The 27326-nt window shown below is 48.1% G+C and overlaps 1 protein-coding gene across 1 annotated transcript in view; it reads left to right on the top strand.

Moving 5' to 3' along the window:
* LOC140197850 (polyunsaturated fatty acid 5-lipoxygenase-like) overlaps positions 1-27326 on the top strand; it is an 83442-nt gene that overhangs the window by 29061 nt on the left and 27055 nt on the right. Inside the window, exons 6-10 of the mRNA XM_072258370.1 lie at positions 2855-3024; positions 17292-17435; positions 18590-18793; positions 20592-20678; positions 23720-23889. Of these exons, the coding sequence (XP_072114471.1) occupies positions 2855-3024; positions 17292-17435; positions 18590-18793; positions 20592-20678; positions 23720-23889 (775 nt within the window). The remainder of the gene's footprint in view (positions 1-2854; positions 3025-17291; positions 17436-18589; positions 18794-20591; positions 20679-23719; positions 23890-27326) is intronic.

The raw sequence follows: 27326 nt of genomic DNA, 5'->3' as shown, positions 1-27326 counted from the left end.
CCGTTACTTCACGATGTTGCACTGACCTTTGACAATGCTCCTCAATTATTCTAACCCTTCCCTCATACACAGCCCATAAAGTGTGGTCACATGGTCTCTTGGAAGAGTTGTTTGGGGGAAACTGGTATTGACAACCTCAAAACCGTGCATCAGGAACACACTGAGACACTGTGGGCATGCCTGAGGAGTACATCACTTCAACATCTGCCCAACACCTCTGCCCCATGTGTGGGAACGGTTCCCACATTGCCCTCATCCTGACCCTTTACACGGAGAGCAGCCGAGAAGGAAATAAGGGAGTGTTGGGCCTGAATGGGTGGAGACGATGTTCTATATTGCAGCAAATCATCCTGTGATGTCACTGGAGTGGTTTGGTGCGGTCTTTTATTGATTCTATTATGGCTATCACTCTATTAAGGATTTCTTGAAACTACCAGCAAGTAAATGAATCTCAGGCTTGCATATGGTGACATACAAGTACATTGATAATAAATTTACTTTGAACTTTGAATGATTTGGTACAGACAGGGTGAATGCACAAAGCTATCCCCCAGTGTTGGCAAATCAAGAACTGGAGGCATAAGTTGAAGGTGAGAGGTGGACAGATTAATAGTGACCAGAGAAACAACTTTGTTTCCCAGAGGTTGAGCCATATATGGAATGAGTTGCCAGAGAAAGAGGTAGAGGCAAGTACATTAACAACAGTTAAAAATAAATGTGTGTGTATGAGAAATGGAATTGTAATTGGTTTATTATTGTCAAATGTACTAATCTATAATTAGAAGCTTGCTTGGCATACTGTCCATACAGACCAAATAGTTACACAGTGTATTGAGGTAGAACAAGGTAAAACAATAACAGTGCAGAATAAAGTGTAACAGCTACAGAGAGAGTGCAGTGCAGGTAGACAATGAGGGTACAGACTGGGAGCTCGAAAGTCCAACTTATTGTCAGCTTGAGGGGGATATGAACCAAATGTGGGCAAATGGATCTTAGATGGGAATTGTGGTCAACATGGACCTGATGGGCCAAATGGCCTGTTTCCCTGCTGTATGGCTATGAGTGTGTGATGTCACAGGAAGTGAGGTTTCAGTATGAATGGGGAGAGAAGCCCCCATTTTGGTCCCACCATTTAATAACATCACCCCTGATCACATTGTAAAGTCAACTCTTACACCCAGTAGCCTTCATCCATTTGCTTTATCAAATATCTCCCTTCAACCTTTTCAAACATTCCTATTGCCCCCACCCTTTCAGGAAGAAACTTTGAACCCTCTGTCAGAAAGAGTTCAGTTTCTTTGTTTCTTCCTCTCTGGCTCTCTCTGCCTTCCCATGTCTCTCTGTCTCTCTCTCTGTCTCTGGAGAGGAGGTGGAAGATGCCAGAATAGAAAAGGTGGGGAGGGGGAGGGGAAGAAGGATTATCTAGAAAATGAGACATGAAGTCAGGTGGGTGGGAAAGGTAAAGGGGTGAAGAAGAAGGAATCTGATAAGAGAGGAGAATGGACCCTTGGAGAAAGGGAAGGAGAAAGGCACCAGGAGAGGTGTTAGGCAGGTGAGGAGAAGCGGCAAGAGGCCAGAGTGAGGAATAGAAGAATAATGTTTTATTCTTCATCTTGTTGTGAGTTTTCCCTTGAACTACCTCAATACACTGAGGCAGTGAAATGATCTGTGTGGATGGAATACAAATCAGACATTTCACTATACCTCAGTACATGTGGCAGTTAGAGACCAATTTGCCAACTTAGTGATATCAAATCTTGCAATCTTTCACTGTTCAGGTAACATGTTCTCTTTAAATTTTGCCCCTGTCAAATTTGAACATTATACCTCATTGTTAGATCTTTGGCCACTCACGTAAGCTACCTATATTTTGTTGTAGCCTCAGACATCCTCTTCCTGGCTTCCACAAAGGCAAGGTGGTGGGTTCTGGTACAACAGTCTGTGGGTGGAACTCAGTGATTCAGGTAGCAGCTGTGGCGGGAAATGGACTCTCAACATTTTGGACCAAGACCCCATTTTGGACAGCATGTGTCTCAACTTGAAACATTGACTGTCCATTCCCTCCCCCCACCCAACAGACTGTCCAATCTCCCCACCACGCTCCTTGGCATCATCAGTACATTCAATAACACTGCCTTTGGAGATTTTGTACATAAATTGCGAAGGATGCTACACAAAGAGGCTAACGGGAACTTTTTCATGGACCTCGAAGGAAATAAGAAAGTTTGAAGATCAAAATACATATATGTCACCGTATACAGTACTAACCTGAGACTCAACTTTTTGTAGACGTTTACAGTATAAGAAATAAATACCATAGAATCAGTGAAAAACTACACACAAGTAGCTTGCAGATGTTTCGTCACCAGTCAATGTGACTTACTCCGTGGGCAGTTGTTGGTGTTTCTCTCTGGGAGTCCTTGCTCGCTTGCCTCCTCTCCCGTTCACTTGCCTCAGTCCTGATTGACTACTCCTTCAGTTAACCTTTGAATTCTATTGGCTCACATTTCTTTGGCTCTTAGGGTTCGTAGATGGTGTCTATTTCAAACATCTGCAAGCTAATTGCCAAGCTCAGTGAACACCGCAACGTCAAACACCTCAAACCGAACTACCAATATTCACCACCATCCTAAAGTGCACACAGAAGCAAACAAACGGCAACAAACAGCTCACCAATGAGCAAGGAAGGGCAAAGGGTGCTTCGCCATCTCTATGTTCTTTTAAGGTCACAGAAAAACTTAGTAGAAGGCATTTTTCTACAGGAGATCATTACTCATGTGATGAATTTCTTCTTATCTCTCCTTCCTTCTCTATCCTTCCCCCCCCCCCCCCACCCATTTCCGTTATCTACCAGTCTACGTGGCGAAACACTGGAAGGAAGACTGGTTCTTTGGGTACCAGTTCAAAAATGGTTGCAATCCCTGCTTGATCGAGAGGTGCACGGAGATCCCAAAGAAATTCCCTGTGACAGACACCATGGTCAACCAGTTCCTCGGATGCTCTACACTGGCACAGGAAATGAAGGTGCGTGCATGTGGCTGGTACTTACTGCATTAGGGTCAAAGGACTACCAGGGTGGCACAATAGAGCAGTGGGTAGAGCTGCTACCTCACAATGTCAGAGATCTGGGTTCAATCCTGACCTCTGGGGTGTGTGTGTGTGTGTGTGTGTGTGTGTGCGTGTGTGTGTGTGTGTGTTTGTGTGTGGCGGAGGGGCAGGGTAGTGTTTGCATCATCTCCCTGTAAACGTGGTGTTTCTTTAGATTCCTCTCCCATCCCAACGATGTGCTGGCTCACAGGTTAATTGGCCAGCTTAGATATGGAGATCCCATTCCCAAGGTCAAACACAGAGTGAAGCTCTCTCTACAATGTCCCAGCACACTATCTCAGGGTCAGACACAGAGTGAAGCTCCCTCTACACTGTCCCATCACACACTCCCAGGGTCAGACACAGAGAGGAGCTGTGCTGACTGAGCTGGGAGAAATCGAGGCAAAACTACTGGATAAAGTTCGTGGAATACTTTGGAGGTGGCTCTAAAAGTCTCTTGAACAATCGAGTGAGTGACGGCGCTGGTGAAGAAACTCGGTGTGCAGTTTTACTGCCGGTTTGGGCTGGGTTTGTTGGCGGCTGCTAACTGCATAGCTCCCAGCTGCGGCCGCTGGCAACTCGCCAGGAAGCCGGTTCGCTCCAAAACCGGAGGCAAACGCCGTCGTTCCCCCCCATTGACAGCGGGGTAACGTTCCTCCTCCATTGTTTTTCCTGATTTTCGTCCGGTGTTGGTGCCGAAGCATCTGGAAGGACGTTTCGGCCTCTCCCGGCCTGGGTCTCTGCAAGTCCGACGGAGCCTTTCCTGGCGTCGAGCCAGCGAGGAACTGTCGACTGCAAACTTTCCCGGCCAGTTATTCGACTCGTTCCAGGACTTCTAACCGGCACCGCTGTAGGATTCTCGGACTGGAAAGAGCGCCAGCATGCCGGACCGGTCTCCAGGGAGTCGCGGGCCTTCGGGGAGTTACGCAAGGGCGGCTGCCTCCCCGGCCTCGGACAACGCCCTTTTTCGGTCGGTGAAGGTGGAACGTGGGGTGCAATGTATTTTGCGCCCTGGAATGACACTAGAAAAGTGTACGGAGGCAATGGAGGACCTTGTTGGGAAAGGTGGTATTCTGGCCACCGAGAAGGAGTTTGGAAAGGCGGTGTTTTATCTGGTGAATGAAGAGCTAGTGCACCGGGCCCTAAGCAGGGGAGTCACGGTAGACAACATCTTTTTACCTATGGAGCTGGTGACGGCCCCCACGCAACGTATCGTGCTTGGGCATGTTAAGCCTTTCATTCCAAATGAGGACTTGCTACCCCCACTGGCCCGTTTAGGGCAAGTAAGGTCGGAGATCACTGCCATCCGACACAAATTTAAGAGACGCACCCTCCGCACCGTAATCTCTTTCCGGCGTCAGGTATTCATGCAGCTGGAAAGGGAGGACGATGTTGAGGGCCGGTTTACTGTCCGGCATGAGGGAGTGGATTATCAGGTGTACTGGAGCTCCGAGCGCCCGCGGTGCCATGCGTGCAGGGGGGTGGGGCACTTTCGGAGGGACTGTCCTGCCGGCCGGAACCCGAGGGAGCCCATTTCGGGCACCAGTGCCCCAGCTACCTCTGCCCCTGATCCTACTCCTGCACGTGCATCTGCGCCTGCATCTGACCCTGCCCCCGCCCGTAATCCTGCCCCAGCCCCTCACCCTGCCCCTGCCCCTACCCCTACCTCTACTCCTACGGTTGGGTCGGTCCCTGCTCCTCTCCCTGTGGTTCGGGTGGGAGTCTGTGCGGAGTAAGAAGGCAAAGGGGAAATCCAAACACAGTAAGAAGCGGGCCTTTGAGGCTGCAGAGCTCACGCCCATTTCGCCTGAAGTGGAGCGTGGGGCTCGGGGAGGTGCGCTAGCAGACGGGGCGATGGAAACAGAGAGCGCCGCCCCATCGGTGAAGCCTGCACCTGTGTGCTCCTCCGGTGTGAAGAGGAGAAGGGAACGTTCCCGCAAGAGGGCAGGGGATGTAGATGCGGAGGAGTCCCAGGAAGGGGTGGGAATCCGGGTAGGGGTTGGTTCTAAACCTGAGTCCCCAGATGTAGCCACCAGTCCTGGGGAAGATGGTGTGGTTGTGCAAATAGCTTGTGATAGCCCTGTTTGCACCAATGAGGCAGCCCTGGAGGCCTCCACCCAGGACCTACAAGTCAGCGCCTCTCTGGAGGCCAGTGTACCGAATAATGTAAGAGGAGACGAGACAAAGCGCTCTCATTCTCAGCACCAGGCTGCTTGTGAATCCCTTGGACCAAAGGTGCCGGGTTCCCCTCTATGCCTGCCCCCTGGGGAGGGCGTTTTTCTGTGCACGTCGACCCCAGCAATTAATGACTTGCAGGGAGTCCCTGGGGATTGTCCCTCCACTGTCGCAAATGTGGATGAGGCTGATGCGACGGTGGAGCGGGCAGGTAAGAGCGAGGTGCCCGCTGCGCGGTATGGGTCACAAGCGCAGCCATCTTTTGGAACATGCGGGGAGGCCGATGGGGATTCTGTCTGCAGTGACGGGTTGGAGGGGGACTCTTTCGATAGTGAAATAATGGACATCCTCACCCCTCCTGAGAAGTCCCCATTGATACCTGTAGAGGAAATTAAGCATTTTATTCTTACCTCTGAGGGTGCCAAGCACCGGCCTCAACTAGCCTCGCTACGCTGGCCCAGCATGCCGAGGCTGGTGAGGTCCCTGCGAGTCATCCTCGGACGAAAGGGAAAGGGAAAGAGGAATGCGGTGGCGGGGAACGACAGACGGCAACTAAAATCCTTCCTAGATGACCTAGTAAGGGACATTAGAGGGAGAAGCAGCCTCGCTCCTACGGGGGATGGTGGGTCACAGGGTGTCGCTGGTACCGCTCGAGCCCGGAAGGCAAAAAGTAACCTTGCTTTCTTTCCGGACAGTGTGGTGGAGGGCGCCTCCGCTCTCACCGAAATGGGCACAGCTGCTGAGACCTAGTGTGCTCCCGCCATGAAGCTTACCATAGCTAGTCTCAACGTAAACGGCAGCAGGGGTCCTCTTCGCAGGCATAACAATCTCTCAGCCCTCAGGGATGGGCGGTATACGGTGAGTTTCCTGCAGGAAACCCATACCATCCCTGGGGACGAGTCTGCTTGGCTCCTGGAGTGGCGGGGCGGGGTCTACATGAGCCACCTCAGCTCCATTTCTAGCGGGGTGGCGATCCTGTTGGCCCCGACCTTCCAGCCAGTAATTGAAAGAGTCCAGGACGTTGTGCCCGGCCGTCTGCTCCACCTGGTTGTGCGCCTGGATGGCGTACCATTGCATTTTATCAATGTGTATGCTCCCAGGCGCGGTGTGATGCAGACGCGCCTATTCTGCCAGCTGTCCACCCTGCTGAGCTCCATCGATCCTGGGGATTGCGTCATCCTCGGGGGAGATTTCAATTGTACCCTCGAGGCGGAGGACCGTTCGGGCCTCCAACGCGACCCAGCATCGGCAAAAAAGTTAAAGGAGCTAGTCGGCTCCTTTGACTTGGTGGACAGCTGGCGGAATCTTCACCCCAACTCTAGCGCCTTCTCGAGAAGGTCTAGAGAAGGAGGTTCCAGGATAGACCGCATTTACATCTCTCGGGCCTACGTCTCCCGCGTGTCGGCGTCCTCCATGCGGCCGGTGTCGTGCTCGGATCATCACCTTGTGTGGATGGAATTTATTCCACTACACCCTCGGGTGGGATCCGGGTACTGGCATTTTAACAACCGGCTGCTGGAGGACAGCCGATTCCGGGATTCGTTCCGAGCTTTCTGGGTCTCCTGGAAGGAGAGGCGAAGAGATTTCTGCTCCCTACGGCTATGGTGGGATGTGGGCAAAGCCCACATCCGGTTTTTATGTCGGGAGTACACTAGGGGGTCGACAAAGAGGCGGAGCTCTGAGGTTGAGCAGCTTGAGAGAGCGTTGCTTGACCTGGAGTCCCGCCTCGGTCCGACCGCTGGAGACCAGCAGCTGTGGCAGGAATACCAGGAGAAGAAGGACGCACTAAGGAACCTGCAGCTTCAGCAGTCCCGAGGTGCGTACGTGAGGTCACGGATCCAAATGCTGCAGGATTTGGACCGTGGCTCACCCTTCTTCTACTCGTTGGAAAGGTGGCGGGGAGTTCAAAAGCAGCTAGTGGAGCTGCTGGCTGCCGATGGCTCCTCCATCACGGACCCTGATGGAATTAACAACGAGGTCCGTTCATTCTATCGGTCCTTATTCTCGCCTGATCCGTCAAATGCGGAGGCGTGTAATGAGGTCTGGGAGGATTTGCCGAAGGTCAGCCCAGAGGACGCAGTGCGTCTGGATGCCCCCCTGACTCGGGAGGAGCTGTCCACTGCCCTTCGGCAACTCCGGAGGGGCAAGTCCCCTGGTTTGGATGGACTGAGTGTTGAGTTTTATCAGGCTTTTTGGGATGTCCTGGGGGATGATTACAGCCTTGTCCTAGGGGAGAGCCTAGCCACTGGAGAAATGCCCCTCTCATGGCGGAGAGCTGTTGTGGTCCTACTGCCCAAGAAGGGAGACCTCCGCCTGCTAAAGAACTGGCGGCCGGTCTCCCTCTTGTGCGTGGACTACAAGATCTTCGCCCGGGCAATGGCCAACCGTCTGGGTTCGGTAATTGGACAGGTGGTCCATCCTGACCAATCTTATACAGTCCCGGGCCGCTCCATCCAGGACAATGTCCACCTAGTACGGGACCTGATCCACCTACTCCAGGAGACTGGGACCCCGGCAGCGTTTCTTTCTCTTGACCAGGAGAAGGCTTTTGACCGGGTGGACCACAGTTTCCTGGTGGGCACCCTGCAGGCTTTTGGGCTCGGACCACACTTTGTGGCCCGAGTTCGGCTCCTGTACTCTGCCGCAGAGTGCCTAGTTAAAATTAATGGATCATTGACAGGACCTATCCACTTCCGAAGAGGAGTGCGTCAAGGGTGCCCCATGTCCGGTCAACTGTATGCGATCTGTGTCGAGCCATTCCTCGGCCTTCTTCGGCGAAGGCTGACAGGTCTGGTTCTGCGCGAACCGGACATGGGGGTCGTCCTCTCGGCCTACGCCGATGACGTACTCCTCATGATGACAGACCCCTGTGACCTGCGGAGGATGCGCGAGTGCCAAGATGTTTTCTCGGCGGCATCCTCCGCCAGGATCAACTGGGCGAAATGTTCCGGACTCTTAGTAGGCCAGTGGCAGGTGGACTCCCTGCCGGAGGAGATGAGAGCTTTTGAGTGGAGCACCAGACGTCTTCTCTATCTGGGAGTCTACCTGAGTCCTTCTGGGGAGACCTGGCTGGCGAACTGGCAGGACCTGGAGACAAAGGTCATGGCCCGGCTAGGGCGCTGGTCAGGCCTTCTCAGGGTGCTTTCCTATCGAGGCAGGGTGGTGGTCATAAACCAGCTGGTGGCCTCCATGTTGTGGTACCGGATGGTCACCTTGGCCCCCCCTGCCCCTTTTGTCGCAAGAATGCAGAGGAAGCTAGTGGACTTCTTCTGGGGAAACAGGAAGCACTGGGTCTCTGCAGCGGTTCTGAGTCTCCCAGAAGGAGAGGGCGGACAGTCGCTGGTGTGTGTACGCACACGACTGGCGGCTCTCCGCCTCAGGACGCTGCAGAGATTCCTGTACGCCGAGCACCCTCCCAGGTGGCACGTGTTGGCGACTTTCTTCCTCCGGAGGGGCTGCTGTCTTGCCGAAGATATGCAGCTACCACCGGCGGGCGTCAGCCGTGCTGCTTTGCAGAGGCTGCCCGGCTTCTATCAGGACCTACTGAGAGTCTGGAACATGGTTGCCTCAGGCCGGGAATCCCCTCCTCTGGCAGAGGGCGGGGTCCTGGCCGACCCTTGCCCTGTCTCAACGGATGTCAGTGCGGCTCAGGTGTGTGGAACGACTCGGGCTGAGCTGCTCGTCGGGCCCAGGCCCCGCAGCCTTACCCGAGAGACGAATCCACACAACTTGAGCCGTCTTTCATCAACACCCACAATCCCATTTAGGGATGCAGGCAGGAGGTACCTTTATGGGCTGCTGCTCCACACCCTCCACTTCCTAGCATTTGTCCACCGTCCCGACACGCCATGGCGGTCGGTCTTTCCACCTGGAGGTGAGGGGGGTCCCCAGTGGAAGTCCCTCTACAAGGGAGTCCTTCCCATGCACCTTGGGGATCTCGGCTGGAGGGTGCTGCATAAAGCGGTGCCCTGCAATAGGTTCTTTAGTTTGTACACGGATCTCCCAGCCGCGTGTCACTTCTGCGGGCTGGAGGAGACCGTGTACCATATGTACGTGGAGTGTGTGAGGCTGCAGCCCCTTTTCGCGTATTTGCGTGGGCTGCTTCTCGCCTTCTGGTTGCATTTCAGTCCCACCCTATTCATATATGGTCATCCAGTAAGGAGGGGGGCACAGAGGGATGAGGATGTCCTTGTCAACTTGCTCCTGGGGCTGGCGAAAATTGCCATCCGTGGCTCCTGGAAAAGGGTGGCAGGAGGTTCTCCCCGGGCGGACTGCCTGGCTATGTTTAGGGGGTATGTTCGAGCCCGGGTGAACATTGAAAAGGAATACGCACAGTCCACGGCGACCGTCGAGATGTTCCGGGACCGTTGGGCTCCGCGGGGTGTAAATGCCATCATTGACGAGGATGGCAATATATTGGTTTAACATGTATTGTCTGTTTGTAGTGTAGTAAATGTGTTATTCACTGGTTTGTAAATATTGTATAGCACCGACAAAAGAAAAAAGGGTCAGACGCAGAGTGAAACTCCCTCTACACGGTCCCATCACACACTCCCAGGGTGAGACACAGAGTGAAGCTCCCTCTACACTGTCCCATCACACACTCCCAGGGTGAGACACAGAGTGAAGCTCCCTCTACACCGGCCCATCACACATTTCCTGGGCAGTGGCAGTTGTGACAATCCTTCCCTTGTACATCAGGGCCCTGGGTAGAGAGGACTGCAGAGAGTGGTGTCCTGCATACATTTTAAAGTCTGCACACTGATTTCCCAGCTGTGTTCTCAACCACAGGCTGGAAGAGACCTTGTACCAAAGAAAGCTAATCTGACCCGTATATGTCTAGAATTTGGGAGGGTACTGGAATTCACATGCAGTCTTGGGGAGAATGTGCAAACTTCTTACAGGCAGCAATGGAATCAAACCTGTTCACTGGCACTGTTATAGTGTTACACTAACCAATACACTACTGTGCTGCCCAACAAAAACCTTTTAAATGCAAAGTGGGAGGTTGACCATAAGACCATTCAGCTCATCGACTCTGCTCTGCCATTCAATCAGGGGCTGATCCAGTTCTTCCAGTCATCTCCACTCCTCTGCCTTCACCCCATACCCTTCGATGCCCTGGCTAATCAAGAACCTATCTATCTTTGCCTTAAATACACCCAATGACTTGGCCTCCTCAGCCGCTCGTGGCAACAAATTCCACAAATTTACCATCCTCTGACTAAAGTAATTTCCCTGCATCTCAGTTCTAAATAGATGTCCTTCAATCCTGAAGTCATGCCTTCTTGTCCTGGACCCCCCTACCATGGGAAATAACTTTGTCATACCTAGTCTGTTCAGGCTCTTTAACATTTGGAATGTTTCTATGAGATCCCCCTTCATTCTCCTGAACTCCGGGGAATACAGCCCAAGGGCTGCCAGACGTTCCTGGAATCATTTGCGTGAATCTTTTCTGAACCCTCTCCAAAGTCAGTATAACCTTTCTAAAATAAGGAGCCCATAACTGCACACAATACTCCAAGTGTGGTCTCACGGGTGCCTTATAGAGCCTCAACATCACATCCCTTTTTGACATGAACAAAAAGACAGAAAAATAGTCCAACGTGGAGTCATAGAAAAGTACAGCACAGACACAAGTCCTTCAGCCCATCTAGTCCATGCCGAACCATTTAAACTACCTACTCACCTATTCCCATGGACTGCACCAGGACAATAGCTCTCCATACCCCTCCATGCATGTACCAATCCAAACTTACCTTAAAGTCCTAACCTATTCAATCTTTTGGCCAGCTGATGGCGCAGTGATATCAGCGCCAGACTCTGGAGCGAAAGTTCCCGAGTTCGAACCCAATCGGGTCGCTCCCGGGCATACTTTCCACCCGTGCCGGGTTGAGTGTCAAGCTCACAACTCGGCCTCGTAAAAAAAAGACTGCGCTGTGAGAAGGACGTGGGAGAACACTCACAGAATCTTTCCTCCAAGACAACCACTTTAAAAAGTGGTCGCCAAGGCTCTGGCAGAATATGGCACAGAAAAAAAAATTCTATCTTTCCTTGCAACTCAGGTCCTCCAGACCTGGCAACTTAAAAGAGATGCTCAAGAGTAGACAAAACTGATGAGCATACTATGACAACCACTTCCATTCAAGCTTACATTAATTATGACTCCGCATTTCAAATGTAAATGCACAATTTCCAGAATAATAAGACCTTATACATTTCTGAATGACTGATAGGTGCAGATATTCTGCAGATGCTGGACATACAGAGTAACACACAAAATGCTGGAGGAACTCAGAAGGTCAGGCAGCATCCATCAAGGGGAATAACCGGAATTCAGGTCAAGGCCCTTCATCAGGCCTGAATGGAGGGGTAAAAGGGGAAGGTGTTCAAAATTTCAAAGTAAATTCATGATCAAATTACGTAAACATCACCATATACCACCCCAAGATAATTTTACTGTGGGCATGCACAGTAGGTACAAAAAACACAATAGAATCAGTGGAAAAACTTAGCACAAAGATGGACAAACACCCAATGTGAAAAGAAGACAAACTGTAAAAACAGAACTAATTAATTAATTAATTAATTAATAGATAAATAAAGTTGAGAATGTAAGTTGTAGTCTCCTTGAAAGTGAGTCCATAGGTTGTGAAATCAGTTCAGTGTTGAGGTGAGTAAAGTTATCCACGCTGGTCCAGGAACCTGATGGTTGAGGAGCTACAGGGAGGTAGTCATCCCTAGGCTACAGGAGTCAGTAGACATCCCTAGGCTACAGGAGTCAGAACACTGGGTCACTGTCAAGAGAGGGAAGGGAAATGCCCGGATAGTGGAGAGCACCCCTGTGGCTGTCCCCCTCAGCAACAAATATCTTGTTCTGGATGCCGTTGAGGGGGATGACCTGACAGGGGACGCCCACGGTGACCGGGTCTCTGGCACTGAGCCTGGTACTGTTGTGCAGGAGAGAAGGAGGGAGAAGAGAAATGCGGTAGTCGTGGGGGATTCCATAGTCAGGGGAACAGACTGGAGATTCTGTGAGCCTGACAGATATACCCGCATGGTGCGTTGCCTCCCAGGTGCCAGGGTACGGGATGTCTCGGATCGGGTCCTGGGTATTCTAAAGGGGAAGGGTGAGCAGCCAGTTGTCTTGGTACATGTTGGTACCAATGACATAGATAGTACAAAGGAGGAGGTCCTGAAGAGAGATTTCCAGGAGTTAGGAAGGAAGCTGAGAAGCAGGACCTCCAGGGTAGTAATCTCGGGATTGCTACCTGTGCCACATGCTAGCGAGGGCAAGAGTAGTCGGATCAGGCAGATGAGTGCCTGGCTGACAGACTGGTGTAGGGGGCAGGGCTTCAGATTCTTGGATAATTGGGATCTCTTCTGGGGGAAGTATGACCTGTTCAAAAAGGACAGGTTACACCTGAACCCGAAGGGGACCAATATCCTGGCGGGAAAGTTTAATAGAGCTGTTAGGGAGGGTTTAAACTAATTTGGCAGAGGGATGGGAACCGGAATGATAGAGCGGAGGAAGGGGAAAACAGAAATAAATCTAAGATAGTGAGCAGTAAAGATGTCAGGAAAGACAGGCAGGTGATGGGGCAAATGTGTAGCCATTGGGATGAGTTACAGTGCAATAAAGTTGCAGTGAAATCAAAGCAAAAAATATCAAATACTGGTCTTAAGGTGTTGTACTTAAATGCACGCAGCATAAGGAATAAGGTGGATGATCTTGTTATACAGCTACAGATTTGCAGGTATGATATTGTGGCCATCACTGAGACCTGGCTAAAGGATGCATGTCTCTGGGAGCTGAACGTCCAAGGATACACGGTGTATCGGAAGGATAGGAAGGTAGGCAGAGGGGGAGGCGTGGCTTTATTGGTAAGAAATGATATTAAATCATTAGAAAGAGGTGATATAGGATCGGAAGGTGCAGAATCTTTATGAGTTGAGCTAAGGAATAGCAGGGGTAAAAGGACCCTGATGGCAGTTATTTATAGGTCTCCAAACAGCTGCAGGAATGTGGACTACAAATTACAACAGGAAATAGAAAAGGCTTGTCAGAAAGGCAGTGTTATGATAATTGTGGGGGATTTTAACATGCGAGTAGATTGGAAAAATCAGGTCGGCACTGGATCTCAAGAGAGAGAATTTGTAGAATGTCTGTGAGATGGCTTTTTAGAACAGCTTGTTGTTGAGCCCACTAGGGGATCGGCTGTACTGGATTGGGTATTGTGTAATGAACCAGAGGTGATTGGAGAGATTGAGGTGAAGGAACCCTTAGGAGACAGTGATCATAACATTATTGAGTTCACTGTGAAATTTGAAAAAGAGAAGCCGAAATCTGATGTGTCGGTGTTTCAGTGGAGTAAAGGAAACTACAGTGGCATGAGAGAGGAACTGGCCAAAGTTGACTGGAAAGAGACACTGGCGGGAAAGACGGCAGAGCAGCAGTGGCTGGAGTTTATGCGAGAAATGAGGAATGTGCAAGACAGGTATATTCCAAAAAAGAAGAAATTTTCGAGTGGAAAAAGGATGCAACCGTGGTTGACAAGAGAAGTCAAAGCCAAAGTTAAAGCTAAGGAGAGGGCATACAAGGAAGCAAAAATTAGTGGGAAGACAGAGGATTGGGAAGTCTTTAAAACCTTACAAAAGGAAAGCAAGAAGGTCATTAAGAGAGAAAAGATTAACTATGAAAGCAAGCGAGCAAATAATATCGAAGAGGATACTAAAAGCTTTTTCAAGTATATAAAGAGTAAAAGACAGGTGAGAGTAGATATAGGACCGATAGAAAATGATGCTGGAGAAATTGTAATGGGAGATGAGGAGATGGCAGAGGAACTGAACAAGCATTTTGCATCAGTCTTCACTGAGGAACACAGCAGGATACCGGACACTCAAGGGTGGCAGGGAAGAGAAGTGTGCGCAGTCACAATTACGACAGAGAAAGTACTCAGGAAGCTGAATAGGCTAAAAGTCGATAAATCTCCTGGACCAGATGGAATGCACCCTCGTGTTCTGAAGGAAGTAGCTGTGGAGATTGCGGAGGCATTAGCGATGATCTTTCAAAAGTCGATAGATTCTGGCATGGTTCCGGAAGACTGGAAGATTGCAAATGTGACTCCGCTATTTAAGAAGGGGGCAAGGAAGCAAAAAGGAAATTATAGACCTGTTAGCTTGACGTCGGTGGTTGGGAAGTTGTTGGAGTCGATTGTCAAGGATGAGGTTACAGAGTACCTGGAGACATATGACAAGATAGGCAGAACTCAGCGTGGATTCCTTAAAGGAAAATCCTGTCTGAAAAACCTATTACAATTTTTTGAGGAAATTACCAGTAGGCTAGACAAGGGAGATGCAGTGGATGTTGTATATTTGGATTTTCAGAAGGCCTTTGACAAGGTGCCACACATGAGGCTACTTAACAAGATAAGAGCCCATGGAATTACAGGAAAGTTACATACATGGATAGAGCATTGGCTGATTGGCAGGAAACAGAGAGTGAGAATAAAGGGATCCTATTCTGGTTGGCTGCCGGTTACCATGGTGTTCCACAGGGGTTCGTGTTGAGGCTGCTTCTTTTTACATTGTACATCAACGATTTGGATTATGGAATAGATGGCTTTGTGGCTAAGTTTGCTGACAATACGAAGATAGGTGGAGGGGCCGGTAGTGCTGAGGAAATGGAGAGTCTGCAGAGAGACTTGGATAGATTGGAAGAATGGACAGAGAAGTGACAAATGAAGTACAATGTTGGAAAGTGTATGGTTATGCACTTTGGCAGAAAAAATAAACAGGCAGACTATTATTTAAATGGGGAAAGAATTCAAAGTTCGGAGATGCAACGGGACTTGGGAGTCCTCGTACAGGATTCCCTTAAAGTTCACCTCCAGGTTGAGTCGGTAGTGAAGAAGGCGAAAGCAATGTTGGCATTCATTTCTAGAGGAATAGAGTATAGGAGCAGGGATGTGATGTTGAGGCTCTATAAGGCGCTGGTGAGACCTCACTTGGAGTACTGTGGGCAGTTTTGGTCTCCTTATTTAAGAAAGGATGTGCTGACGTTGGAGAGGGTACAGAGAAGATTCACTAGAATGATTCTGGGAATGAGAGGGTTAACACATGAGGAACGTTTGTCCGCTCTTGGACTCTATTCCTTGGAGTTTAGAAGAATGAGGGGAGACCTCATAGAAACATTTCGAATGTTAAAAGGCATGGACAGAGTGGATGTGGCAAAGTTGTTTCCCATGATGGGGGAGTCTAGTACGAGAGGGCATGACTTCAGGATTGAAGGGCACCCTTTCAGAACAGAAATGCGAAGAAATTTTTTTAGTCAGAGGGTGGTGAATCTATGGAATTTGTTGCCACGGGCAGCAGTGGAGGCCAAGTCATTGGGTGTATTTAAGGCAGAGATTGATAGGTATCTGAGTAGCCAGGGCATCAAAGGTTATGGTGAGAAGGCGGGGGAGTGGGACTAAATAGGATAAAATGGATCAGCTCATGATAAAATGGCGGAGCAGACTCGATGGGCCGAATGGCCTACTTCTGCTCCTTTGTCTTATGGTCTTATGGGTAATAACTGTTCCTGAACCTTGTGGTGTGGGATGTATAGCTCCTGTACTTCCTTCCTGATGGCGGCAGCAAGAAGAGAGCATGTCTTGGATGGTGGTGGCCTTTGCTGATGGATGCTGCTTTCTTGTGGTTGACCCTGTGGTGAGGAAGGCAAATGCAATGTTAGCATTCAGTTCAAGAGGACTAGAAAATAAAAGTGAGGATGTAAGTTTGAGGCTTTATAGAGCACTGGTGAGGCCTCACTTGGAGTATTGTGAGCAGTTTTGTGTCCCTTATTGTAGAAAAGATATGCTGAAACTGAAGAGGGTTTGAAGGGGGTTCATAAAAATGATTCTGGGATTGAATAGCTTGTCATATGAAGAGCGTTTGATGGCCCTAACCTATATTCGCTGGAATTCAGAAGAATGAGAGGTGACGTCATTGAAACCTATCGAATGGTGAAAGGCCTCAATAGAGTAGATGTGGAGGGGATGTTTCTTTTGGTGGGACAGTCTAAGACCAGAGGACACAGAATGGAGGGACAACCTTTTGAAATCGAGATGAGGAGGGATTTCTTTAGACAGAAAGTGGTGAATCTGGAATTCTTTGCCACAGGCAGCTGTGGAGACCAAGTCTGTGTGTATATTTAAGGCGGAAGTTGATAGATTTTTGATTGGTCAGGGCATTAAGAGATACAGGATGAAAGCAAGGGATTGGGGCTGAGAAGAAAAATTGGATTAGCCGTGATGAAATGCTGGAGCAGACTCGATGGGCCATATGGCATAATTCTGCTCCTATAGCTTATGGTCTTGTGGTCTCTCCTTGTAGGTGTGCTCAATGGTGGGGGTAGCTTTTCCCGTGAAGGTCTGGGCCATATCCACTACTTTCTGTAGGCTTTTCCATTCTTGTGCATTAATGATTCCATACCAGGCTGTGATACAAGCAGTCAGGATACTCCCCACTCTGCATCTAGAGATTTGTCAACATTTTCGATGACATGTCAAATCCACGCAAAGTTCTAAGAAAGTAAACTTCTTTGTAATGGCAGTTATATGCAAATTCCAGGATAGATCCTCTGACATGATAATGCCAAGGAATTTAAAGTTATTGACTCTCTCAACCTCTGATCCCCTGATAATACTGCCAGATGGATCTCCAGTTTTCTTCTGCACACCTGACAGGTGATCGGTGAAGCCAGGTGAGAGGAGAGGTGGGTGGGTAGGGAGTGGGAAATGAAGTGAGAGCTGTGAAGTGACCTGACCTCCTGAGTTCCTCCAGCATTTTAGAATTCTGCTGTCCGTTGACATAATTAGATTTTCTAGAGAAATTCTGCAAAAATCTTAATAGCGGGTAACCAAAGTATTAAAAGTGTTATGCTGTCGCCCCACATTGTGTGTCGATTGCTTTTTGTGTTGGTTTTAGTGAGGACATTTCTCTCTCTTATCTATGACTCTGTGTGTGTTTCTTGTGTCTGTTCACAGAAAGGGAACATTTACATTGTGGACTACAAGATCTTGGATGGAACTATTGGAAATGTGATTAAGGGGAAACAGCAATACGTGGCAGCTCCCCTCTGTCTGTTGTTCCAGGACCCCCAGAACAGGCTGATGCCTCTGGCCATCCAGGTAGCTGGGGGAGTGGGCATGTGGGATCTGGGAATGATGGAAGGACCATTACTGCCACCCAGTAATGGTCTGAAGGCAGAGAGGAAGAGAGACAATGAAAGAACGAGGATGTTTGTGGCTGGAAAGGAATGGAGAGGGAGAACAAGACATAGAGAGACAGAGGGGGCTGGGGGAGGGAGAGGGGAGACGGAGATGAGAGGAGGAGGGAGATGGGAAGAGAGAGGGGGTGGCAGAGTGTGGTAGAGAAAGAAAGGGAGAGAGCAAACAGCAGGAAGGAGGGAAGGAAAAAGAGGAGAAAAGGAGGGGGAGAGATGGGAGAGAAATGAAAAAGAAAGACTGATGGAAAGGGGAGGAATCAAGGGAATGAGGGAAAAGAAGGAGTAAGATAGGAGAGAGAGGAAAGAAGAGAAAGACTAAGAGAAGATGGGAGAGTATATAGAGAGATGTGAAGGCAGAGAGCAATGGCACCATTCTAGCTGATTGCATCACCATCTGGTGTGGAGGGACCACTGCACATGACTGTAAAAAAGCTGTAGAAAGTTGCAAACTCAACCATCTCCATCATGGGCACTAGCCTCCCCAGCTTTGAGCGCATCATCAAATGGTGATATGGCATCCATTATTAAGATTCACCATCACACAGGATATGTCCTCCTCTTATTGCTACCCTTAAGGACAAGGTACAGGAGCCTGAAGACACACACTCAGGTGTTTCAGGAACAGCTTCTTTCCCTCCATCATCAGATTTCTGTGGAGGTATTCAGTACCTCCACTGTTGTTTTTGCTCTCTTTTTGCACTACTTTGGGCAAGTAAACTGGAGGATCCATAGAAAACCCACACGTTCCAAAATTGAACTATATTGCTGCCACAAAGCAACAACATTTCACAAACTGTGCTGGTGACATTAAACCTAATTCTGATTCAGGGAGAGGGGAAAGGAAAGGATGAGATTGAAGCTGAGGGAGAGGGAAGGTGGCAGGGAGTTAGCATGGACTTAGTCGGCTGAATGGCCTTCTATGTTCTCTGGGAATGTACAACAAGCAGAAAGAGTGAGTGAGTAGCATTGGGTGCCTTCAGAAGCTCAGGATCAGAGGCTCCTATTCCAGGCCAACGTTTCACACTGTTTCAAACCTTCACCTTCCCTCCCCTGCAGCTTGGGCAGAACCCTGGGCCAAACAATCCCATCTTTCTGCCCTCGGATCCAGAGAACGTCTGGCTGCTGGCCAAAATCTGGGTGCGGAGTTCTGATTTCCAGATACACCAGATGGGTTTCCACCTGTGTGGGACTCACCTCCTGGAGGAGGTGTTCTGCATCGCCACGTTGAGGCAGCTTCCTGCCGTGCACCCCATCTTCAAGGTGAGTGTCCCCAACTCTCCTTCTCTTCCTCTATATCCCTCCCTCCCTCAGTCCTCTCTCCCTTCCACTTACTTCCTCCTCTATTATTCCAGCTCCATCTCCTTCTCTCTGTCTCCATGTCCTTCCCTTCATCTCATTGTCTTTCTGTCTCTGTGTGTCTTTTTCTTCCCATTCTTCTCTCTGTCTCCCTTTCTCTCTTATGTCTCTCTTTCTCTCTCTCATCTCTATGTATCAGGTCGATCTGTGGAGTGCTTTCTGCAGCTCTCCCATCCATATTGTGAAATGCCCCAGAGATATCAATCTTGTTCATTGGGCTCCCTGCCCATCGGCTGATACTGTAGATATTCCACTGTGCTTCTCCTCTGCCTCTTCCCCCCCCCACTGTTCCTCCCTCCTTTGTCCCTCTCTTATCCTTTCCCTCCCTATTCCTATTCTTCCTTTCCTGTATCACCCCATCTTCACTGCAACCTATTGAGGGCAGTTGCTTCCCTGGGAACAATAGTGGCAGGAGCTTCACTGCAGACTAGGGATTCACTGAAGCTTTGGTGGACATGGTTTCACTGGGGATTATCATGAACGGGACTTCACTGTAGAAAATGGTAAATGGACCTTGATTGGGGACTATGCTGGGAGGTGCCTTACTGGGGACAGTCATGGGTGGAGCTTCACTTGGGAGAAGGATGGGTGGACCTTGACTGAGGACTAGTGGGAGTGGCATCACTGGTTCGTGGGCCTCAATTGGGGTCTATGGTCGGAGGGGTTTGACTGGGAACAATCATGGGAGGGGCTTCGCTGGGGTCAATGGTTGGTAAACCTTGGTTAGGATCTCTCATGGCAGGGGCTCCACTGGGGCTTTGGTTGGCAATGCTTCACTGGGGACAATGGAGAGTAGAGCTTGACTGGAGACCATTATGAGTAGAGCTTCACTGGGGACAATGGTGGGTAGACCTTGATGAGTCTGCGGGAGGAGCTTCACTGGAGACTGTTGTGTGTGGGACTACTGTGGACTATGGGAGTTGTGCTTGACTGAGGACAATTGTAGGCTGAGCTTCACTGGGTTCTAGTGGACAGAGCTTCACTAATGACAATGGAGGGTGAAGCTTCATTGGGACTATAGTGGACGGAGCTTCACTAGGGATTGGTGCGTGGAGTTTCATTGAGACCTAGGTTTAATGAAGCTTTACTGGATCAAGGCCATTTCCATAGTTGCTGCCTGGCCTGCTGAGTTCTTCCAGCATTTTGTGTGTGTTCCTGATTCTAGTCCAAGTTTCCTCGATCACCCATGACAAGGACAGATCAAAGGGATTATTTGTAAAAGTGGCTAAAACCATGGCCACACACTCTCCCTGCCCCTTACTGGTGAGATAATGGAAGGAGAGGGAAGTTCACCAACAATAAGCGTCACTTTCCACCCTCTTTTCCTGCAGTTCCGTGTGGAGTCTCCATTGTCAGGCAAAGGCCTGAGTTGGGGTGGCTCAGTAGCATAGTGGTTGGCACAACGCTTTACAGTACCAGCAACCCAGGGTTCAATTCCCGCCACTGCCTGTAAGGAGTTTGTATGTTCTCTCTGTGACTGTGTGGGTTTCCTCCAGTTGCTGTCATTTCCTCTCACATTAATTGATCATTGTAAATTGTCCTGTAGCTAGGCTAGGGTTAAATCAGGGGATTGATGGGTGGCCCAGCTCAAAGAACCAGAAGGGCCTATTCCGTGCTGCACTCCAACAAAATAAATTATGAAGTTCATTGCCATCCCAGGCTTGCTCTGCTCAACCTGGTGACCTATCATTTCTTTCCTCAGCTGCTGATTCCACATACGAGGTACACACTGGAGATAAACACACGAGGCAGGATTGGACTCGTGGGCGAGAATGGTATCGTTGCCAGAGTAAGTCACACCATTGCGGCTTTGATCACAAACTGCCGAAATTTCATTCTTCAAGGGTGGTACAGTAATGTAGCAGTTAGTGTCATGCTATTACAATGCCAGCTGTAAAACTAGCATTCGTTTCCCCCTGTATCTTCTCTCCGTGATCACGTGGACTTCTTCCGGGTGCTCAAGTTTCTTTCCACGTTCCAAGGACGCTAGGTTAGGTTTAGTGAGTTGTTTGGCACCAGATGCATGGTGACACTTGCAGGCTGCCCAGAACAATCTCGCTGATTTGATTTGATGCAAACAGTGCATAACACTGTATGTTTCAATATGCATGTGATAAATTAAGCTGATCTATAATCTTTAATCAAGGCCATTCAATTTCATTAGTGCAAGGTTTCACAATCTGTTTGACCAACATGCAATACATCAGAATCTCTTAGCAGTCTTCCACAATCTTCTACACCTCCCCCCAACCTACTGGAAAGATGGGGTCCTTTAATTTAATGCAGCGGTCCCCAACCACTGGGCCATGGACTGGTAACGGGCCGCAAAGCATGTGCAACCGGGCCGTGACGAAACGATATGATTTGGCGATAGGAGTCAGCTGCCCCTTTCCTCATTCCCTGTCACACACTGTTGAGCTTGAACGCACGTGAGGTCATTACCCGAGCATCATCCATGTCAGCACGGGAAGGAGATTGATTCCTCGAGCTTGCAAATGACGGCGGGCTGAAAAGTATATTTGACATAACATCTCTGCTGGCATTCTGGATCAAAGTCAAGGCTAAATATCCTGAGATAGCCACGAAAGCACTGAAAATGTTGCTTCCATTTCCAACATATCTCTGCAATGAACGCAACGAAAACTAAATTGCAGAATAGACTGGACATAAGGAACCCCCTTCGACTATCGCTGTCTATCATCACCCCTCGATAGGACCGTCTTGTTGCAGGGAAACAAGCCCAGGGCTCCCACTGATTCAGCGATATTGGTGTGTTGCAATGACTTTATATGTTCATAGGAGGAAAACATGTGCTGTGTGTTTAATATCCAAATCTTACTTAAAATGTTATGATGCTATTGCCTTATAAGTGACTCATATAGCCATATAACAATTACAGCACGGAAACAGGCCATCTCTGCCCTTCTAGTCCATGCCAAATGCTGCTCTCACCTAGTCCCACTGACCTGCACTCAGTCCATAAAACTCCATTCCTTTCCTGTCCTTATACCCCCACCCCCCGGGGTTGGCCAGTCCGCAAGAATATTGTCAATATTAAACCGGTCCGCAGTGTAAAAAAGGTTGGGGACCCCTGATTTAATGTACTATCTTGAATTCAGCACCTTGGATAGTTCCAGAGGGGGCAGGGTAGATGTGAAGTTTATGTTTCTTTGTGTGGGCAATCTCAAACATAGAACATTACAGCACAGGAATAGGTACTTGGCCATGATGTCAGTGCTAACCATGGCACCAATTTAAAATTCAATTAACCAGCGCATAATTGATGTATTCATGTGCTTGTCTAATGCCTCTTAAGCTTCATACTTTCTCTACCTGCTCAGGCAATGCATTCCAAACACTCTGTGTAACAAAAAAACTTGTCTCACAAATCTCTTTTAAAATGTTCCCCCTCTCACCTTAAAGCTATGCCTCTAGTATTTGACATATTCACCCTGGGTAATTGATCAGCTAAGCCACTCAAACTTTATATACAGTACTATGGAAAAGTCTAAGGCACCCTAGCCCTATGTAACTCGCTTCGGCTTGTGGCTTAGTATAGGGGATGATAGGCCCCGGCCCGGCCAAACTTAAGAAACCTCATTTGGGTCGATGCTGCACGGTATGTCCCCTTTTACAAATCAGTACCATGAAATAACAAACAGTACACAATATGTGATTAAACGATTGAGCTTTATAATTCTTAATTTGACTATATGGTTAATCAAAAATAGCTTTAATGTAATACACAAATGTCGGGTGAACTCAGCAGGTCAAGCTGCATCTATAGCGGAGAATAGTCAACATTTTGAGCTAAAAGCCTTCATTCAGGACTGGCAAGGAAGAGGGATGAAGCCAGAATAAGGAATGAGGGGAGGGAAAGGAGTACAATCTGGCAGCTGATGGGTGGAAATGTTAGGGTTGAAGAAGAAGGAATCTGATAGAAGAGAAGAGTGGACTATCTGGGAGAATGGGAGGAAAGAAGGTCAAAAGAATGATGAATGGAAAGATGGAAGGAATGCAAAAAAGATAGTAAGGGAGGATAAAGGAAAGAGACAGAGAAAGAAAGTAAAGCAAAGAAAAAAGAATCAATGCAAAATTTAGAGAAAAAAATGAAATCAGAAAGGATGAAATGATGTAAGAAGAGGAGAAAGAAAATTTCTGACAGAGGGATGGAGAGATAGGAGTAGAGAAGTGATGGAAGAAGGATGGATGGAAGGAAGAGGGGCAGACTGAAAAGGAATCTGAGAGGAGAGAAGAATGGACCATGGGTAAAAGTGAAGAAAGAGGGGCACTAGAGGAAGGTGATGGACAGATGAAGAGATGTTTTAATGTAGGATTCGTGCAAATGGATCAGCACAGACTCAGATGGCTGAAAGGCCAATTTCTATTTGCTAAGCAGTGTGAATTCAATTATTTCTTTATTTAATTAGCACAGTACCAGTTCCTTCCAGACCAATGAGCTGGCCCCGTCCAATTACACTCATGTGACCAATTAACCCACTAACCAGTACGTCTTTGAAATGTGGGAGGAGAACATACAAACTCCGTACAGACTGCAATGGGAATTGGACCCAAGTCGCTGGTTACTCTAACCACTACACTACTGTTCTTCTTAAGTAAGGGGTGAAAATTATCCAGGGTTGGCTTATGATGGTGGTGGGGGAGGGGTGGAGGTGGGCATAAATGGATATAGGGAATTGAAGTAGTGATGAAATCTTCCTTGATCTTATAATGCACTGGATGAGGTTTGAGAGGCTCTTGATTCATCTACAGCTCCAACAAATAATTAAATTCTAAATGGAGAAATCTGGTTTGATATTTTTTCCCCAGGTAGTGGCTTCAGGTGGCCCTGGCCTGGATGCATTTGCCCAGCAGATCTTTAAGTCATTCACCTACAGGTCCATATGTCTCCCTGACAACTTGCAGGACCGTGGAGTCCAGGGGTTGAAGGAATACTTCTATCGGGATGATGGACTCCAAATCTGGGGTGCTATCAACAAGTAAGTTCTTTTGGTAGTCAGAGACAACTGGATTGCATGTTTTAATTGATGACATTTAGTTTGTCAGTCTTTGTTTGTGTATCGAGTTTCATTTTGTTGTTGGACTTCACTATATTGTATTTAGATGTTCAGGGTAGAATATGGTGATATATACTGTATGTACTTTGATAAAAAATTAACTTTCAACATTGAACAAGAGACAACAGATGCTTGGAGCTAGAGTAATGGACAAAGCGTTGGGGGAGCTCAATGGGTTATGCAGCATCTGTGGAGGGAATTGGACGGTCAATGTTTCAGGAATCTGGTGCAGAGGGTTTCCACATTGGGAAGAAGCCAACATACTGGCAGCCGCTCTAATCTAAGAGGGAGTAGGATCTCTTCTTCAGAGGAGGATCTGAAACATCGCACTGTTGATTTCATAAGACCGTAAGGCCGTAAGACCATAAGACAAAGGAGCAGAAACGGCCATTAGGCCCATCGAGTCTGCTTCACCATTTTATCATGAGCTTATCCATTCTCCCATTTAGTCCCACTCCCCCGCCTTCTCACCATAACCTTTGATGCCCTGGCTACTCAGATACCTATCAATCTCTGCCTTAAATACACCCAATGACTTGGCCTCCACTGTTGCCCGTGGCAACAAATTCCATAGATTCACCACCCTCTGACTAAAAAAATTTCTTCGCATTTCTGTTCTGAATGGGTGCCCTTCAATCCTTAAGTCATGCCCTCTCGTACTAGACTCCCCCATCATGGGAAACAACTTTGCCACATCCACTCTGATCATGCCTTTCAACATTCGAAATGTTTCTATGAGGTCTCCCCTCATTCTTCTAAACTCCAAGGAATGCAGTCCAAGAGCGGACAAACATTCCTCATATGTTAACCCTCTCATTCCCAGAATCATTCTAGTGAATCTTCTCTGTACCCTCTCCAACGTCAGCATATCCTTTCTTAAATAAGGAGACCAAAACTGCCCACAGTACTCCAAGTGAGGTCTCACCAGCACCTTATAGAGCCTCAACATCACATCCCTGCTCCTATACTCTATTCCTCTAGAAATGAATGCCAACATTGCATTCGCCTTCTTCACTACTGACTCAACCTGGAGGTTAACCTTAAGGGTATCCTGTACGAGACTCCCAAATCCCATTGCATCTCCAAACTTTGAATTCTTTCCCCATTTAAATAATAGTCTGCCCGTTTATTATTTCTGCCAAAGTGCATAATCATACACTTTCCAACATTGTACTTCATTTGCCACTTCTCTGCCCATTCTTCCAAACTATCCAAGTCTCTCTGCAGACTTGCCGTTTCCTCAACACTACCGGCCCCTCCACCTATCTTCGTATCGTCAGTAAACTTAACCACAAAGCCATCTATTCCATAATCCAAATCGTTGACGTACAATGTAAAAAGAAGCGGCCTCAACACGGACCCCCATGGAAAACCATTGGTAACCGGCAGCCAACCAGAATAGGATCCCTTTATTCCCACTCTCTGTTTCCTGCCAATCAGCCAACACCCTATCCACGTATGTAACTTTCCCATAATTCCATGGGCTCTTATCTTGTTAAGTAGCCTCATGTGTGGCACCTTGTCAAAGGCCTTCTGAAAATCCAAATATACAACATCCACTGCATCTCCCTTGTCTAGCCTACTGGTAATTTCCTCAAAAAATTGTAATAGGTTTGTCAGGCAGGATTTTCCTTTAAGGAATCCATGCTGAGTTCTGCCTATCTTGTCATATGCCTCCAGGTACTCTGTAACCTCATCCTTGACAATCGACTCCAACAACTTCCCAACCACCGATGTCAAGCTAACAGGTCTATAATTTCCTTTTTGCTTCCTTGTCCCCTTCTTAAACAGCGGAGTGACATTTGCAATCTTCCAGTCTTCCGGAACCATGCCAGAATCTATCGACTTTTGAAAGATCATCGCTAATGCCTCCGCAATCTCCACAGCTACTTCCTTCAGAACACGAGGGTGCATTCCATCTGGTCCGGGAGATTTATCTACCTTTAGACTATTCAGTGTCCTGAGTACTTTCTCTGTCGAAATTGTGACTGTGCACACTTCTCTTCCCTGCCATCCTTGAGTGTCCGGTATACTGCTGATGTCTTCCTCAGTGAAGACTGATGCAAAATACTCACTCAGTTCCTCTGCCATCTCCTTATCTCCCATTACAATTTCTCCAGCATCATTTTCTATCGGTCCTATATCTACTCTCACCTGTCTTTTACTCTTTATATACTTGAAAAAGCTTTTAGTATCCTTTTTGATATTATTTGCTAGCTTGCTTTCATAGTTAATCTTTTCCCTCTTAATGACCTTCTTGCTTTCCTTTTGTAAGGTTTTAAAAACTTCCCAATCCTCTGTCTTCCCACTAATTTTTGCTTCCTTGTATGCCCTCTCCTTTGGTTTAACTTTGGCTTTGACTTCTCTTGTCAACCACGGTTGCATCCTTTTTCCATTCGAAAATTTCTTCTTTTTTGGAATATACCTGTCTTGCACATTCCTCACTTCTCGCATAAACTCCAGCCACTGCTGCTCTCCCGTCTTTCCCGCCAGTGTCCCTTTCCAGTCAACTTTGGCCAGTTCCTCTCTCATGCCACTGTAATTTCCTTTACTCCACTGAAATACCGGCACATCAGATTTCGGCTTCTCTTTTTCAAATTTCACAGTGAACTCAGTCATGTTATGATCACTGCCTGCTAAGGGTTCCTTCACCTCAATCTCTCTAATCACCTCCGGTTCATTACACAATACCCAATCCAGTACAGCCGATCCCCTAGTGGGCTCAACAACAAGCTGTTCTGAAAAGCCATCTCGCAGACATTCTACAAATTCTCTCTCTTGAGATCCAGTGCCGACCTGATTTTTCCAATCTACTCGCATGTTAAAATCCCCCACAATTATCATAACACTGCCCTTCTGACAAGCCTTTTCTATTTCCTGTTGTAATTTGTAGTCCACATCCCTGCAGCTGTTTGGAGACCTATAAATAACTGCCATCAGGGTCCTCTTACCCCTGCAATTTCTTAGCTCAACCCATAAAGATTCTGCACCTTCCGATCCTGTATCACCTATTTCTAATGATTTAATATCATTTCTTACCAATAAAGCCACGCCTCCCCCTCTGCCTATCTTCCTATCCTTCCGATACACCCTGTATCCTTGGACGTTCAGCTCCCAGAGACATGCATCCTTTAGCCAGGTCTCTGTGATGGCCACAATATCATACCTGCCAATCTGTACCTGTCCCTCCAATGATTCTGCTGAACTCCTTCAGCAGCTCGTATTGGCTCCTAGTTGCTAAAGTTTGGCATAAGGCAATGAGAGAATTTGTCACAGCAAGAAAAAAGGCCATTATGTCCATTGATTCTCTGCTGGTAGAACAATTCCTTCAGACCCATAAGCCTGTTCTTTCACAACAG

Source organism: Mobula birostris, chromosome 5 (genome assembly GCF_030028105.1).
Source record: "Mobula birostris isolate sMobBir1 chromosome 5, sMobBir1.hap1, whole genome shotgun sequence".
NCBI classification, from domain to species: Eukaryota; Metazoa; Chordata; class Chondrichthyes; order Myliobatiformes; family Myliobatidae; genus Mobula; species Mobula birostris.
Note: the sequence above shows the minus strand (reverse complement) of the source record. Positions and strands in the feature narration are given on the sequence as shown.